We start from the raw sequence: 17,674 nt of genomic DNA on the forward strand, positions 1-17,674 counted from the left end.
AACAATTAAGGTTGCCATCACAACCTCTGATCCTTCGCATTCACTTCATCACTCAACACTAGTTTCTGGAAACATGACTACATTGCCTCCAATGAGTGCACCACACTGCGAGATTTCCCAGGCTGCCACATTTGAGAAATGTGTTAATGGAAAGGATTATACATTCTCTGCTGCAAGTAATGCAACTACTGAAAACTTCAGATTAAGTCTGGTTTTTGTATTGAACAAATCTGGAAAATTGAATTTACGAATACATGCATATAGTTTTGCATGATTTGTTGATTTCTTGGGTAGAGGGTACACAGTTAGCAAGTATCTCGAATCCTTGCCCCTGGCGGCAGCTGCTTCTGAAGCCCTGAGTCAGAAGGCAAAGACTTGAAGCCCAATAAAGAGTCTGGGCTTCTCCAAGAGGCAACTGACTTCTCAGAGCAAAGTCTTAACGGGACAGGTTGCAAAGAGGAACCCCCAAAGCCTGCTAGATCTGCAAGCACGTTAGCAATTTCCAGCTTCTCCCAAAGCAAAAGTGTCCAGATGTCCTCCCACCACTATAAAATAACCCACAACTGCTTTGCCAATCTTTGACTTCTGGGCTCAGCAGGTCTAAGCAGCAGAAAAGTTTCATGATAAAAAACCCAAAACAAAGAGTACTGTGACTTGTAACATTTTATTCAAGTTAACTATTCGTAAACTTCAACACCCAAGACGGTCTGCCTGAGGTAAAGGTTTGAAGAAAACGAAAGATTCGCAATGTAACATTTATTTAAGTCATACAAAATATCCTGCCAAAAGTGAAAAAAATACATTTATATACAAAACCAGTCCCTTTACAAGAGAAAAATAAGAACAGGGTTTCTGCTCAGGATGTGCTTTCAACTGCTGCGCCTGTGTCCATTGGTGTCTGTTCCATTGGAGTTTCTTTCTGTGCCTGTGGGGAGTAAACATCAAGTCAGTAACGAGGGCAAAGTAGTTCCGAAACTCTTGCGTACTCATCCTAAGTACTAGACCCTCATATTTGGACACTTCCTAAAACTCAGAGCCAGACTTAAAGGGTAGATTGACTGTCAAGAGGCAAGCCCTGGAATCAGATTTACTATGCTAGGCAGAGATACTATACACAGCTCTGCCTGGCATAGTAAATCTGGAGTGACTAATAGCAGTGTTAGTCTGCCTTGTGTTACTCTGCATCAGGAAGGAGTCAAATAGGTGGAGTGTGGGTGCTCACACAAACTATGGTTTGACGCATTCCCAGGTTTACCAAGACTTGTAAACCTGGGAATGTGTCAATGATACGCCTACCCAGGCGAGGCATAACAAGTAGATTCTCCTTTGCTGTGCAGCAGGACTGTAAAACGCAAGATTGTGTTACAAACAGGATGGTTTTATGCTGGAAGGGACACCCTACACAATCACTTGCACCATGGGTTTAAGGATACCCGTGTTGGTGCTTGGCAGCATAACCGGAGAGCAGCAGTGTGCCATGTTAGTTCTAGCAGTTTCCAATTCGATCACTGGTTAACCCAAAAAGCAGGTTAGCGATTGCTGTTCATGCAGTTAAAAGGGTTGCCTTAATGCTACTGGTCAAGTGATAGCATGCAAATGGAGCAAGTGAAATGGATGTATAAAGCCAAGCAAAAAGCCTCGGCTTGAGATTTGGTGTAGGGTGATTGTGATTCAAGTGCCCACCTCGTCCAGCTTTTCCACATCACCATTACTGGTGGTGTGAGCAGCATCCCCTCCACCATTCACAACTGCTTCCTGCTTTGCCTTTTTTGCTTCATTGTCTTTTCGCGGGCTCTCTTCTTCAGGCTTCCTCTGAATCAGAAATTGTGGGAGAAACAATTACATTTTCTGGGAAGGCCAAGGGAGTAAACTTGGAAAAACGGAGCAACTACATCAAGCAGCAACTATTAAAAGTAAGCTAATGGCATTGGTTAAAAAAAATCCAAGTATGAATAAGTTGCAGCCAACAGCTGTTAAGCAATGCCCTTTGGAGTATGTAACTGCGGTTGTGGCCAAATAACGCAAGCACTCAAAACCCTCGATTCAACATCCTGGTGGAATTAAGATTGTAAGCACTTGTAGTGCTCTAGCACGTATGGTGCTGTTAACACTAGCCCTTGTTATTCGGACAGTTTACTATGCAACCTACTCCACAAAGCCAGCAAAAGCAGACACCATTAGTGTAGTCTACAGTGATAGCGTGGTTAGAGGAGCCAGGGTGATGAAGCAAAGGAAACGCTAGCGTTGTTACTCACCTTTTTCCTAATAAGATGAGAAATATCTGTAGCACAGTTGGAAGCTAGTGCCTCTGCCGGTTTTCTTACTGGAATCTAGAGCAACAGTAACAAGTTACATACAAGGCACTCCAGCTAGAGGTCAAATTCACTGAACTACAAACAACGTGACAAGTTCATGGCCAATGTTATGCCAGTAAGAGGGCAATTTTAAAATCGCTCTGTGGTAAGACACGAACACAGACAATGACAAAGCAAAGGACAGAAAGTGGCTTACTGTGGAGACTGAAGTGGAAGACACATTGCCTTGTGTAAAAGGGGATGTAGACGCTCCGGTCTGAAAAACAGAAATCACTGCGAATAAGACTCACGTCAGCGAAGCAGATAGCCATCCTATGGTAAGCTCCGACACATATTAAAGGCTGTAGAGTTTATGGATAAAATTCCCAATGCTTAAGGGAGTTGCAGCAGGTTAGAGGGTACCAATTTGACCGTTCTGTGAAATTGAAGGGCTCGGCATTGAAGACTAGTCTGTCGCTCATTGTACCTAGCACTCTACCACATGAAGGTGTTGCAGTACCCACACAATACCCAACAACATGTCCATTTGAGATAAGACTAGGCAATTACCCCGCCTGTATTAGTTTAGAAATCCTTCCAGAACTTCCGGTTTCAAGTTTACGAACAGCCCTACAAGCAGACTCGAATTGTTCTACACTAAATGCAGATTGCTTGATTCCAACATGATCAGAAATACCCATGTTAGTGTTCTTCACCCCCCCCACCAAAGCCAAGCATTCTTTATAAGGGGCTAAAGGGTGTGAAAGCTAAGCTCAGGAGCCTGATAAACACTAAACCAGACAAGGGCTTATGCAGGGACTTCAAATGGTGGCATCAAAAGCCATTATTTAGGTGCAGCTCATGAAAACCTTCCATTGGCAGTTTTCATACATGCCAATGAAATGTTGTGGCCTTTATTCCTGCATGAGATTCATTTTAAGGGGCATGATGGTAGGCAGTCATGGATGTGTTGGGCTAATTAGCACAATTCTTGGTGTCTCCACTGGAAGGTGTCATGGAGAAGTAAAAGTAGCAACTCCTCAAATCAGTACAACGCACTCGACACTTAACCGAAATCACCATACTAACCAGAGTCTCTTTGAGAGCTACTTCTGTGACTACACCAGTCCTCTGTGCTTCTTTTGTGTCCTCAATCTTCAGCTTCATTTCTGGAATCAGTCCCCTGAGCTCTTCCATTTCCTTCATGTCTTCAGGACTACCATCACCGCCAGCCTTCTTGACCTGCTCTGCCAGTACATCTGAAAGGGTGGTTTAAACGTAAGTGGCTGCACCAGCTTAGTATCCAGGCATTGTAGTTCCCAGTTTGCAATGCTAGTTAACCTAGCACACAAGCTCACCATGGGCTGCTAACAAGGACTGCAGACTGCCAAGACCCAGATGGGCTGCAGGACTTTAAAAATAAAGCTGAGGAATGCTTGCAGGAGCAGTTGCCCAAAAATGTTTAATGCATGGGAGCAAAGTTGCAATGGTTAGATTAAATGTCTAGACTGCCAACAGGTTTGAGCTAGAAATGTTCCTGCCAAGACTTACCAAGTCGTTTCTCAATGACCCGCATGGACTCCGTGAATTGAGCAATGGCTTCTGCATGCTGGTTGCTATAGTGGTATGCCATGGCCAAATGATAGTGAGTCTCAGCAACAAGTCTGTCGTGTTCCTCCAAGTGCTTTTTCTGAATCTTTAGGCATGCATTGAAGTCGTCCACAGCCTGGGAATAGTTCTCTGCAAGAAAACAACAAAGTAAAACAGGGAGCAGCTTTAAGCACAGCCTGCAGCTCGAAACACTACAGATACTTACCAGATTCTATGCTGACCTCGCCAAGTTTGAGATGAGCCTGAGCAGCATGAAGCTGAGATGCCTTTGTGTCGGCTCTATAATTTGAGAAAGGCATAATGAACTCAAGTCAAATGAAGTTACTTAGTGAGGGGCATGCCTTCATAGGACTTGGCACTGGCTGAAACAATTTCAAAGTATAAAGATTTAAGTGAAATGTGACCACGGCCGTTGAATTTAAACGGATTTGAAAGCCATGTGAACATATGCTATAGACTGTAATAAGAGACAAGAATTCATGCAATTAGTAATTTGCCATTATGTAGTTCTAATCAAAATCCTCAAGATAGGTAGTGACCATGAAATGCAAGTAAACTCGCCAGACTGAGTAAGCAACTAGCGAGGACATTACCTTGAAAATATAACCTTGGCAAGCTCCAGCATCTCCCAAGCAAGCTGCAGATTCTCAACATCGTCCTCGTCATTCTAGAATCAAGACAAGCGAGTTACTCAGCAAGTCACTTGTGCGGTTTTACAAGGCTGTAGCCAAGAAAATCAGTCACAACCCTTTCGACATCGTGGACAACAGCAAAACCAGATCCATTTTACAGTGTTAATCCCAACTGAAGATCATCCCCCATCATGACAGTTGTACAGCATGCATTGATCTGAATCAAAGCAGATACTGGATAACAGCCTTTGTCCTCGGAACCAATTCTCATTTGAGCAGTCAAAACGGTGCTATACCACTAACATAATAACTCACTTTTTCGTCAGTGGTCTCGTTTTCTTTGTCATCTTCTGAACTTTCTGCTTCTTCTGGAAAAAGGGTCAAAAGCAAGTTAGTAACTTAACTATTAGCAAGCTACAGAAGTCATGATGAAACCAGTGCATAAAAGCAGGCTCATTTAGAAAGGCATGCAGAAATCAGCTAGCACAGGACATGAAAAATCAAGGCAGGAAGCTTCTCAAGCAGGTTCCAAAGCTCAGCCCTTACACACAAGCGCCTATAAAGCAGAACTAAGGTAGACCCAGTCCATTTGGAATTTACCAATACAAAAAAGTCACCTTGAAACTTGCCCCCGCCCCAACCTCCTTTAACAGGTAGAGCAGTTACCTTCTCCCTCCATCTCCTCAGCTTCTTCGGGCTCTTTGCCATTCTCTACTGCAGCTTTCCCATTCTCTGCTGTACCCTGTGGGATCTCTTCAGCTTTGCCATCTTCAGCCTTTTTACCTTCTATTTCAGTTGCCAGATGTTCTTCTGATGCTTTTGTTTCTGTAGTTTCTTTGCTTTCCACTGTCTTGGTATCTTTAGCTTCCTCTGCATCGCTTGCCTTAGTTGCTTCTGCATCGCTTGCCTTAGTTGCTTCTGCATCGCTTGCCTTAGTTGCTTCTGCATCCATTTCCTCTGGTTTATCAGCCTCTGCTTCTTCAGTTTTCTCTGCTTCCTTTGGCAGATCAGAATCCTTGGTTTGCTCTTCGGTGTCTTCCATATCCACGTCAGTCCCTTCTTCAGCAGTAGTCTTCTGTGCATCAGTGCCCTCTGCAGCATCCTCTGGTTTCTTCTCTTCACCCATGGCATCATAAACCTGCTCTCTCAATTCCTCCCTTTCTTTCTCTAAATTATTAAGGGAATAAATATGTCTTCCATAAATGGGAAAGGCACGACTAATTACTGCATCACCGTTGACTGTCAACCAGCATGCAAGCTCCCTAGAGGCAGAGAAGCCACACTACCATGCAACATCTGACATGTCTGAGACACTAAGCTTTCCAGAGCTACTGGGAGTCACATGCACAATAGCCCCCCCCCCGTCACTTGTGTAAGGGCCATGCAAATTAACTTTATACAAGATTTAAGCCACCCACTTTAGAAAAGTTCATATGAAGTTAACTCTAAGTTATCCAGGCAGTGTGCAATCCACATCAGCTTACCAAATCCACCACAGGTAGAAAATTCTAACAAAAGCAGGGGTGCTAGCCATTGGTCTGCTGTAGATGCCATTATTTCCCCAACTCTGCAAGCTAGTGGCAGAGCTAGGATTTAATGGAGATTGGCTCCCAGACAGCTTGTGCCTTACTACAAGGAAAGCTTAGTATCGTCTGCCAGACCTAGCATTCTACATACCGTCCAAATCATCTGCATTTTCTATCCTTGGATCCTGTTCTTTCCCTTCCTCTTCTTCCTCGTCTGGCACTCCTTCCAGTGCATTTCCAAAGACACCACTTTCCATCCTAAAAAACACCAAAGCACAGCCATGAAGTCAGGCACATTGCACAATTAGTAATGCTCATGCTAAGGCAGCTCTTGCATGCAATAGAGCACACATGTGTAGCAAGTTTAATACTACTTAGAGCCGTTCAAGTTTACTACTTCATTTCTAAACTCCACACAAGTACACTGGTCACAAACCAAATTTCAGTTTGGTGGTTAATGTCTAGTATGCAATTGCCAAAAGGCTCAGTAGGTGCCAGATATATATTTACCATTTGAGCTGCAAACGCCACATACCTGGCAAGTTCAAGAAGTGATTTTCCATAGAGAAAGAAAGCTTCACCACACTCGTCAGCAGTTTCTCCATATTTCTTACCACTGAAGAAAGAAAAGACATGTCACATGCAACCATCTAGTTTGTGCATTGTGAACTGTACAGACTACTGGTAGTGGCTTTTATCAAGTGGTTACCATAAATGTATAACACATGTTTACAAGACACTAAGGTGCATATTACCAAGCAATAGCGATAATTATCGCTATTGCTTGGTTAGAGACATTAATTTACCGCTGAGCTGCGGTGATTTTTATCGCAGAAAAACCTTGGTATTAGCAAGGTTTATCGCAAATGCGATAACAGCCGCAATGCATGAATATCGCTGAAAGATATTCATGCATTACCGAGCTAATGCTCTTAGCCATGTTATCCACCTCCCATTGGATAACATGGCTAAGAACTGCTATGGGGCAGGTGTTAGCTTTTGGAGATAATCTCGCTTAGCGCGAATATCTCCAAAAGTTGGTAATAGGAGATAGCGATGTTAGCTACTGTTTCCAGTCGCTAACATCTTGGCACGCCCACTTTGCATGTCATTAGTGATAAAAATCACTGACATGCAAAGTGGGGCCCAAGATGGTCGCTATCTCCTACTAGCTATCGCTAACTGGTGTTAGCGACAGCTAGGTAATAGGGAGATAAGCTTTCTTGGCTTTTAAAGCCAAGAAAGCGGAGATAATCCTCCATGATAATATGCCCCTAGGTAGTTTATCTTGCATATTTAAAATGTGTAGGGAAAATCAAAAGCAGTTTGCAAAGAGGGGCCTCGCAAAAAAAAAAAAAGAAGGTGACTAATAAGGCATTGGTTGGAGAAATCATGAGGCGCAAGACAGCATGCCCAAATATTTGTATTCGTGATAGTTTTCCTATTGAGTGAACATGGCTTACTTACAGCATGCTGCTGGCTTCCTGGAATGCATTGACAGCAGCTGGAATGTTTCCTAGCACCAGGTGTTTGTTTCCCATGCCAATCAGCTTCTTGGACTCTGCGTCTACATTGATACTACAAAAGAACACAAAGTTAACTCTTACTGCCCAAATTAGTGCTGCAACATCTCACCACAAACTTAAGTCTTATTCCAACAGGGTTCAGCCCCAGCAATAAAATGGGACTGGGGTGAAACTAGCATTTCCAAGAAAGCAATTAATGTACTGCTGATAAACATCTACTCAAGCTACTGGTGTTCTAGTGCCAAGTAGAGCAGACATGAAGGTAGTGGCACAACATTGCCTGGCCATCACTCCACACTATAGGGCGGCTGTCACTTTCAAGGGAAAGGTGAACGCCACGTGTTGTCCCTTTTTCTGAAAGGGTGCCCTCGGTCCACATGCTAGAAAGGAAACTATGTTCGCCCATCCCTCTTTTAACACCAATTGAGAAGCAGTGGGCCCGTCAGCTCCCTGGGCCCTCAGTGCTGCAAATACAGTGGTTATCCGTGAACCGGCACCAAGTATAGTACCTACAGCACTGTGTTACACGGTAGCAATGATGACCTCAGCTCCAATGCTAGCAGAGACAGTTGCCCAACTCTTGTAGTAAGAGCCAATATTAAACTGCAGTGTTAACTTAATCTTTGGCCCAGGTACCTGCTGCACTAATGAACGTGATTGCACTTACCTGAAAGTGCCATATCTCACCCTTCCTTGGGGCATCCGAGAAAGCGGTCAACATTTGTAAAACTCTGGTTTTAAATTACGCCCGACCAGAATCTAGCAAAGTCCAACTGCACACTAATGTGGGCCAGTACCAAGTGGCCACCTAAGGAATATACCACTTACTCGGGATGCCCCCATTGTGTCCCAGTAGACTTCACTCTAGGCAACGCCCGTGTAAAGCAGTTCGGGTCCCATCCCTGACCCACTCACCCTTCAGCTTCCTCCGTTGACGTCGAAGGAGCAGTTGCTTCTTGCATGCTGCTGTGAGGAGAAAAACAAAGTATGACCACTTGGCAGGCTATACAGGGACTCTTGGCAGTGTTAGTTAAGGTGACGAGCCCGACGCCTGCATTTCAGCCATGACAGACCAAACTACAAACCCCCTGGCGGAGTTAACATGTACACTATCCCCAGGAAACCCCCACGCTCGACAGGAGGCGCTAGTTTACAGACTCCCCACCACCTCAGTGAACTAACCCCAGGCCGCACGTCACGAGGGCACAAGTCTATCAACTCGCGAGTTAAACACCAGAGGGTTAAACGGGGGGAGGGGGGAAGAAAGTCATGAGGTGACGCAGCGCAGTGAACATTAACACCTCGGGGAATAACCCGCACGAGCCAGCGACAACTCGGCCGACCCCCGGGGAGCGCCCGCTAGAGTTCACCCTCCGGGAAGTGGTACCCAACGCTCTCCTCAGGAGGAAGCCCGCCCCTTTCAACAAACCCACCAATCACAGCACATCCCTTTGCATACGCCAGCACGCGCCTCCGCTTTCAAGCAATCAGGGCGGCCGAGGTCCTTTCTCACGTCCGCGCGCCTCCCATCGCTCCCTTTAGCGCCAAAATCTTAAAGGGCCGCGCGTGGCGGCATTCTAGAGCAGCACCAGCCCCACGCGCTCAACCGAGGCGACTGGCCTCGCGCCCCCTCCCCCCCGAAACCTCCACGCGGGCTAGGCCAGTACAGTACGCATCCGCGCAGAATGAGCGCGAGCTGTCAAACACTTCAGAACGGAGTGGCGCGGCCAACCGTCAAACAAAGGCTGAGTGAGGAGAGCTCACCCACAACCATATCCCACCAACCCCGCTCGGGCCACCTGTGACTAGGCCCAGTCCCCCGCGCTCACCTCTCTACCACCGGCGACTCCTCATGGGCGGGTTTCTTTGGAGAAGCTTCGGAGCTGTCAGCTGCGGGGGCGGTGCTCTTGGCCGGGGAGGGTTCGGGTGCCTTTTTCGGGGATGCTGAGACCGCTGTGGGCTTGGCAGGGGAGGCTTCCATGCTGTCCGGAGTCTCGGGTGCCGGAACAGATTCGGCAGCCGGCGTTTCTGTGGAGGAGGCCTCGGCGCTCTCGGGTGGAGAGGGCTTCTTGGGAGCCACAACAGGAGTAGAGCTGGCAATTGGGGCGTCCTCGGTGGCAGCGCTTTCCGACGCGGGCTCTTTTGTCAGGGGGCTTTTAGGGGCCGACTCCTCGGCCAGGGTGGTCGAGGGGGCGGGGTCCTCAGCCGGGACGGCCTCGGGAGCGGGTTGCTCGGCAGGAGTGGCCTTGGGGGTAGGCTTCTCAGCAGGGGTGGGAGCGGGTTGCTCAGCAGGGGTGGACTCGAGGGTAGGCTGCTCAGCAGGGGTCTGAGCGGGTTTCTCAGCAGGGGTGGCTTCAGGAGCGGTATCAGCAGGGGTGGAAGCGGGTTTCTCAGCAGGGGTGGCTTCAGGAGCGGGTTTCTCAGCAGGGGCGGCTTCAGGAGCTGGTTTCTCAGCAGGGGCGGCTTCAGGAGCGGGTTTCTCAGCAGGGGTGGCTTCAGGAGCGGGTTTCTCAGCAGCAGAGGTCTCAATTTTCTCCACTTGGTCGGCCTCGGCAGTAGGTTCGGAGGCATGGGCACTTACGGGAGCAGGGTCTGGGGCAGGACAGGCCTCTGCTACGGGGTCCTTAACCACGGATTTGTCAGGTACAACCGCAGCCTTCTCGGGAGATGCAGCGGGAGGGGAGGGCTTGCTCTCTTCGGTGCTATCCGGCTTGCAGTCCTCTGCCATAGTTTCGGACCCCTTGGTCATGGTTGCTGGGGGAGACGACGGACAGACACAACGGGACTAGCAGCAGGAAGGAAAGGAAAATGGCAGGTAATCTCAGCCTCTCGCGGGACACCTTTTATATTCCGCTCTCACAAAACCCGCCCCCCGGCTTCCGGGTCCCTCTGACCTCCTCACTGGTTCCCGCGCGCTGCCTCAAACCGCACCTCTTAACTTCCGCTTCATGCATATCACTGTCACAAAGGAACCGGCACAAGAGCGACATTTTGGAATGGAGGCTTTCTGATTAGTTTTCACACAGCATTCGAAGCGGAATAACAAGTTTTGACTCTTCAGTGTAATCTTGAAGTTTTAAACTCTCGTACTTCTAAGGATTCTTAAAAGTGCTCGTGGGTTTAAGAGACGAACAACTTCCAAATTCATAGTCTTACTTTTGTACACACACACACACGTATTTAATATTGATCCCACTGGGTTGACAGGTCCGGTTGTATTTTTAGAGGTACGTGAACAAGTGGCGCGAGGCTTTTGCTAAGAGAAAAGTATATAAGGTGTTTGAGCCTGAATAATATACCTTAGGACCAACCAGGCTGCTACGTTTTCTGTCTGTTAAAAGACAGAGACATTATTAATACAGTTCGTGACCCACGGGAACTTGAAGATGCTTTATAGACATAGCTTTCACGTTTTCAGCCTCCTCGTGTGATTTCCATGCATTCAGTGTCCACCAAATGGGTGACATTTGAATGACTTACGTGACACTTTCAGTGACACTGTGTTACCAGCACAACAAGCACTGAAAATGCAAAAGGTCTCGCATTTGTTGGAATTGGATCTATTTGCATTATAAATGCAGACGTTTTTACCTGTCTAATATATATATGTCCTCCCCACCATGATAAAACAAAGAACTCAATAAAAAAAAGTATGTAGTGGTATGTGTAGTGGTAGGACGTACACCAAAATCTAAAGTCAACAAGTCAAACGTGTTAAAAGCCAGCTGTGAATACAGACAACCCCTGTTGGTTTCTTCTTAACAATCTTGTTAATTTTTCTACAGTAATGTGAAAATCAGTTTTAAGCCCCAATGCCTAAATGGACCCAGGGAAGGAACACATTCAGAATTGGGGCCCACAACAATGTACTTCCCCTCCAGCCATTCCAAAACAGTTCAACAAGCCAATGTTCTCAGTGGGAGGGTGAGTAAGTTGCAGAAGGCATTGCCTTACACTGTTAAAATGACCCTGGTCTACAATATAAACAGTACTGTACAACAAAACAGTCAACTTATTTATTTATTTTATTTATTTATTTAATGCAATTTTATATAGCGCAAACTTTACCCGAAGGTTTCAGAGCGCTTTACAAAAGAACCAGTTGCGTTACATAAGGACTTTGGATTACATGAGTTACATAAGAGATATAAACAGGACACAAAATGGAGCGAAAGGAGGAAAGATTGCAAATGTACAAGTAGTAAAGTCACGCAAGGAAGAGATACAAACAGATAAACTCTAAAATCACATATGAATGGTAGTAAGTACAAAGTATAGAGGCAGATTAATAATACTGAAGTAAGTAAGTCATTCTTTGTTGCTCAGTTAATTAAAACCATTGCAATCAGTATATATACAAATAAATGAGCTTAAAATATAATTTTATCCAGTGCAACCTTTTTATCAATTTCGTTAAAATTTGCTTTAAAATATTCAAAACATTTTATAAGGCTAAAAGGTACAGATGGCGAGTCTTTAGTATTTTCCATAAACTGAAGGATGAATGATTATGTGTACCAAAAGAGTCTATGTTCAGATCCATACAACAGCCGGTTCTTGGAGCAGTTTTGAGCCGCACCGTCAGGTGGACGTGACAGATTAAAAGGAAGACCGTTGGCCGTGAGCGGCTTCTGCAGTTTCTTAACATTATGGTCAGTCCGTAGTTACGGAAGTGTTCTGGCTTGTTTAAAAAGGAAGTATTTGATATTTTAAATTTGTGATAGGAGCATCCAGAATGTGTAGGAGCGCAGCTTTTGTTATATTATAATGAATGCTGGTTTCTTAAGACCCCTTCGTATCAGTAAAAGTTTAGAAGAGACAGACGTTTTTTGGATTGTCATTGAGATGCTTGTTTCTTTTTCATTGCCGAGTAGGGCAATTGGACTTAAATGGCAGTGTATGTTTGTTTCGTCCGGTCTCTCCCTTCTGGCATTCTGCTTCTTTTCTGCTTTTTCCAGAAATTTGACAAGATGACTTGCTAATTGGATGTTTTTGCCGTCAAAGCATGCTTTGACCGCCTGCCGGCATGTTCTTATTCCCAATTTCTTTAGGGTTGGTTTTAGATGGTCCAGTCCTTTGCGGATGCATATTAAGTGAATTATATCCTCATTTGGGTCCCCACATAAACGGCAATTTGTTATCGTTTGTGGCCAGTTCCACGGGGGAAGATGGTTTTGTGATGGAAAGATACCCAGCCGTAATCGTATAAACTTCTCCTCTGTGGACCGTGTATAACCGACTCCTAAGTAGCTTTGGCAGGAGCTGCTGGTATAGTTTTGGATGACGGTCCAGCCGTGTGCCCCGTTGGCTAGTGTTGCTTTGTCCTCTATTAGCGAAATAATCCTTACAGATTTGTTTACTAGTTGTTTAAACATATTATGAGGACCAATGCTCTTCCAGGCGACTTGTAGTTCCAAGGAGTCTATTGAATGCTTTAAATAAGTTGTTTGTAGGAATAACAGGAGAAAACCCATAAACCTCGTTGGGGTGGGTGTATTGTGTATGAAGGAACAATTCCCAACAGGTATTATGCAGAGACAATTTCAAATATGTATGCCAAAGGCATTACAGAAGGAACAGAAACAAGGAGTCAATTGATTTAGAAAAAGGTAGTATTATTCACCAAGGAACAGAAAGGGAAATTATTCATAAGCAATTACAGTTAAGACAGCACTGTAAAGACCAGATCTTATGACAACCCAGTGACACTTGGTGCAAGGTGCTATGTACAATTGGTGAAGTGAGCGTGCAAGTGCTTTAAGAACAGCATTGGCGGCGCATTCAACAAAGTATATACATCATCTGGCGTGGAGTTTACCGGCAATGAATGCTGGAGCTGTCACAGCTCCAGCATTCATTGCCGGTAAACTCCACGCCAGATGAGCCCATCACTGCCGTCTGACGCCTTGCTTAAAATTCAAATGCCGCCCAAATTCAAGCCGCGTTCAGCACCAGGCCCATTTTTGCCGCCTCGGATTCCTGCTAGCCACGCATCATTGCTTGGCTGCATTCACTGTACCTATCGACAACTCTGTCCTGATGACGATCCCGACTAATGGGGATCGAAACGCCGTCGACCTTTCAGCTTGAATTACATGACGCATATCACGCCTAGTGCTCCTGAAGAAATAATTGTTTTCCAAGTGATTGTAACTTGTTTTTGGAGCCTTTGATTGATGTATATACTTTGTTGAATGCGCCGCCAATGCTGTTCTTAAAGCACTTGCACGCTCACTTCACCAATTGTACATAGCACCTTGCACCAAGTGTCACTGGGTTGTCATAAGATCTGGTCTTTACAGTGCTGTCTTAACTGTAATTGCTTATGAATAATTTCCCTTTCTGTTCCTTGGTGAATAATACTACCTTTTTCTAAATCAATTGACTCCTTGTTTCTGTTCCTTCTGTAATGCCTTTGGCATACATATTTGAAATTGTCTCTGCATAATACCTGTTGGGAATTGTTCCTTCATATACATATTAAATAAGTTGCAGCTGCACTCGTATTTTTCCTTTCTAACTCCTTCCAGAGATGGTAATCCAAGCTTGAGACATCGGCTCCCTGTATTTCATGCCAACTTTTGGCATAGGCACCCATTCTTTCTATTCTTTGATTCTTCAGGCCAAATTCAAGTCTTATTTGTGCATGCGAGGTGTATTTAGGCAGATTGAATATCATTCGCATTGCCCTGGTTGTTGTGTTATCCAGTATGTGCGCATCCCTCCCTTGGAGGCATTCACTTCCATAGGTGATAGCCGGTATTAATTTTGCTTTGATTACTTGTAGTAGTGGAGTGAAACCAGGGCCAGTTGCTTTCGTTTTAAGATTCCTCAATGCATCCGATATTGTGATTCCCTCCTTATTATTGCTTCTTTCTGAGGCTGAAATGTCCCTTTTCTGTCAACAATTACACCCAGATATATGTATTCGACCACGGTTTCCAATGTTAGTCCTCCCATTTGCCAGCAAAACTTGGGTGTGGGCGTCTTCACGTTTATTCTCATGGCTTTTGTTTTTGAGAGGTTTATGCTGAGGCCATTGGTAGCCGCGTAAATATATGTTGTGACGATTAGGTGTTGTAACCCTATCGGCTTGCGGCTAATAAGCGCGATGTAGTCTGCATACATCAAGTTTGAAAGATTAAGTCCTCCTAGGATCGGGGCATGAGGGTTTCTTTCATCTAGCATTGGAGAAAGATCTGACATAAAGATGTTGAAAAGGGTCGGAGCAAGCACGCACCCTTGTTTAATGCCCTTGGTCGTCTGTATTTTCCTTGACAGACAGTTGCCTGAGCCCAACTTAATTTGTACCCACGTGTCCGTGTGTAGTAACATCAATTGTGATAGTGGCCAGCTTCTCCCATAGTACCACCTGACCCAAATCTATAAATGGACTTGTGGCTCTGTACTTTTTGTCTCTTGTAAAGAACCCCATTATACATATTTCCCATGTATTCGAGAGGCAACTATCAGTGCAGGTAGTTGGGTGCTGTATCCAAAGTTCCCTCTAATTATTTTCCACTGTGTGCGGCAGAGTAAGGTCTCTGTGCGCTGCAGCGAAGGCTATGTGCACCAAAAACCTTACCGTGCGTGTAGACCAGGGCTTTGAGTGGGATGAAAAAACTACGGGGTCTCTCAAAGGGGCGTAACCAATGCAATTAAGGGCGTGGCTTAAAAGCAGTTAGGCTAAAAATATGTGCATCGCATAGTGTACCACCCGACTGATATTATGCCGGGTCTGTCCGTATCACTGCATTCAAATGGACAGAGCGACAACGCCTTAGTAAACTTTGCTCGCGAGATCCGCCTGTGTATTGTATGCATCATCCTGCAGTTTAGTTATTTTGGGTTAGTTAATTAAAAAAACCACATAATTTTGAATATTTTACGAGAGAGAGAGTGAGGCACGTGTGGGATAATGGCTTGCTGTGTGTTGAACTCAATCACGGTCTGAGCCCTGATCTTGCCACTGTAAACACGACTGCACTGTGTATTGTTTTATTTCCCAGCATTGTTAGCTTCCCTGGTGCCTGTTGCTTCAGGGTTTCAAAGCATTTCCCCCTGCCTTGCAACAATCTAATTTGGATCTGGTAGTGACAAGGCATGGTTTCAACAGTCTCACTGTATGGGAGGAAAACAAAAAAGAGCACGTTTCTCTTGCTGTGTTCGTGCCACCTAATGCAGACAGTGAGGTGTAGAGCTTTTTTTTTAAGGGAAATGATACAAAAATATCTTCGATTGAAATTATGTGTCCTTGGGCGTTCTGATCTCTTGTTCGATGATGCCACATGTTCTCTCTGAAAAAAAGGTGTCTGCCTTCTCGCTGTTAAATAGTAACTACGTCAACTTGTTTTTCAGAAATTGGGGGACACACCTTTAATTTTTACTGGATGAATTCTTTCCCCATTCAACGTAAACCCTGTTCGATACACTTTCACGCCATTGAGGATTGCCAGTAGCGCCATGAAGCTGCAGACATGTTCGAAATTTCGGTGCAGATAATAAATTGTTGGGTCATGGTGGCGAGAGCTGCTGATTGAAAATGTATGTGGATGATTGATCTACTCAGTAGCTATTACGAACTTCAAACACTTACACAACTTTACACAACACATCTGTTCCTAATCTTTTTCTCTCTTCACGCTGTTTGAGCAGCAGTTCTGGTGAAAAACTCTAGTCCGGCTGGCGATGTACCTTATAGAAACATGGGCAGAAATAGTTTTGGCTCAAGTAGTTAATTTGTTGCTTTTATGGAGGTGAGATAAGAAGGCAAGTAGATGGACGTAGCCTGTCAAGCAGAATACAGTTTGCCACAGGTTGTCCTCACTGTATGAGAAACAAAAAGGAGTCTTCTTCTTTTGTTAGGTTTTGACTAATACTGCCTCTGATTATTACAAATAGACACCTGTTTATAACATCTAGGAATATATTTTGTACTTCTATCACGGAGCAAATTAAAGTTTTTACCATGATGCTGTCTTTTGTTCGAGCTCGGCTGGGGGCTGATTGTGACTCGCCCATCCCATTTGCATAGATAAAAACATGCCAACATGAATGGCCAAAACTGTACTCCGTCCGATCAAGGCAAGAAATGCCCCAGTCCACCATAAAAAGAGCTCACAATTGAGCAAGCAGTGCTTATTTTGCACAAAAAAAGTGCCAGGGCCCTCGTCGGGAGGCAACTGAATGCTTGCGACACCTAGGGCCCGATTCACAGAACTAACTTAAGACAAAATCCTAAACGTACTACTTTTGGTATTCACAGAAGTTAGGCTTTTGTCCTAAGTTTGTCTTAAGACAGACTTAAGACAGACTTAAGTTAGGATTTTGTCTTAAGTCTGTCTTAAGTCTGTTTTAAGACAAAATCCTAACTTCTGTGAATACCAAAAGTAGTACGTTTAGGATTTTGTCTTAAGTTAGTTCTGTGAATCGGGCCCCTAGAGCCCCCGCCAGCCCTGCCAATGACAGTTTGACTGTCTTTTGTTAAAGCGTAGATGGGGGCTGATTGTGACTGAGTGGCCAGCGGAAAATATTTATGTTAATTGCAGCGCATGACGGTGCTGCAATTAACATATATTTCTACAAAGGCCCATAAACAGCCTGCAGCCGCTTCCCATTTAGGAACAAATGTAGCAAGAGCCACTTGTTATGGAACTCGTCCCCGAAATCAGGAATTTACCATTTTCGCGCCACTCTCTTTTTAAAAGCGGCAGCGGGAACACTCTCCCGTGATGTGTGCGCGCTTCAAAAGGGACACTGCACGCTGGGGGGTCACTAAGGTGGGCGCACGCGCGCGTGTTAGAGGGAACACTGGCTGTATCACCCCCTCACAATACTGCAGCAGGTTAGTACAGGACCACACATGTGTATGATATCTGCGTTCTATTAAAATAGTGAGTGATTTTCTCCAGGGTGAAGTATGCTTGATGTATTATATAATATTGTATCAATCTAAACTGAGCATTGCGAGGGACAGATGTGGGGCTTGCCAGGATTATGTTCCATTCTGTATTTGTGCAAGAGCGACCTAAATCAAGTTCCAATTTCATACGTAATGGGGCAGGATCCGTTGCTGTATGGAGGCG

At 45.0% G+C, this 17,674-nt stretch overlaps 1 protein-coding gene across 4 annotated transcripts; it reads right to left on the reverse strand.

The window, feature by feature from the left end:
- Positions 1-645: 645 nt before the first annotated feature.
- NASP (nuclear autoantigenic sperm protein) lies at positions 646-10,465 on the reverse strand. 4 transcript variants are annotated; one of them, XM_078664480.1, is made up of 15 exons: positions 9,419-10,465; positions 8,505-8,555; positions 7,531-7,641; positions 6,599-6,679; positions 6,215-6,321; positions 5,204-5,704; positions 4,853-4,905; positions 4,499-4,572; positions 4,111-4,184; positions 3,846-4,034; positions 3,384-3,553; positions 2,512-2,571; positions 2,256-2,330; positions 1,684-1,812; positions 646-925 (listed from the first exon to the last, which is right to left on the reverse strand). In XM_078664480.1, the coding sequence occupies exons 1-15, from the start codon at positions 10,336-10,338 to the stop codon at positions 857-859; spliced, it is 2,664 nt and encodes an 887-aa protein (XP_078520606.1). In that variant the 5' UTR covers positions 10,339-10,465; the 3' UTR covers positions 646-856. The 4 variants fall into 4 exon arrangements, with proteins under 4 accessions (XP_078520606.1, XP_078520673.1, XP_078520752.1 ...); XM_078664547.1 differs by having other exon boundaries at positions 8,505-8,552; positions 9,419-10,424; XM_078664626.1 differs by lacking the exon at positions 5,204-5,704.
- Between the last annotated feature and the right edge of the window lie 7,209 nt (positions 10,466-17,674).

Source organism: Lissotriton helveticus, chromosome 1_1 (genome assembly GCF_964261635.1).
Source record: "Lissotriton helveticus chromosome 1_1, aLisHel1.1, whole genome shotgun sequence".
Classification (NCBI taxonomy): Eukaryota; Metazoa; Chordata; class Amphibia; order Caudata; family Salamandridae; genus Lissotriton; species Lissotriton helveticus.

Bases quoted from the DNA above. Each gene is read 5' to 3' on its own strand.
- NASP (XM_078664480.1), bottom strand. From the start codon at position 10,338: ATGACCAAGGGGTCCGAAACTATGGCAGAGGACTGCAAGCCGGATAGC. The intron at 7,642-8,504 runs GTGAGTGGGTCA...GTTCTTTTGTAG, and splicing joins TCAACGGAGGAAGCTGAAGG to TATCAATGTAGACGCAGAGT. The intron at 1,813-2,255 runs GTGAGTAACAAC...TTTCTGATTCAG, and splicing joins CTCATCTTATTAGGAAAAAG to AGGAAGCCTGAAGAAGAGAG.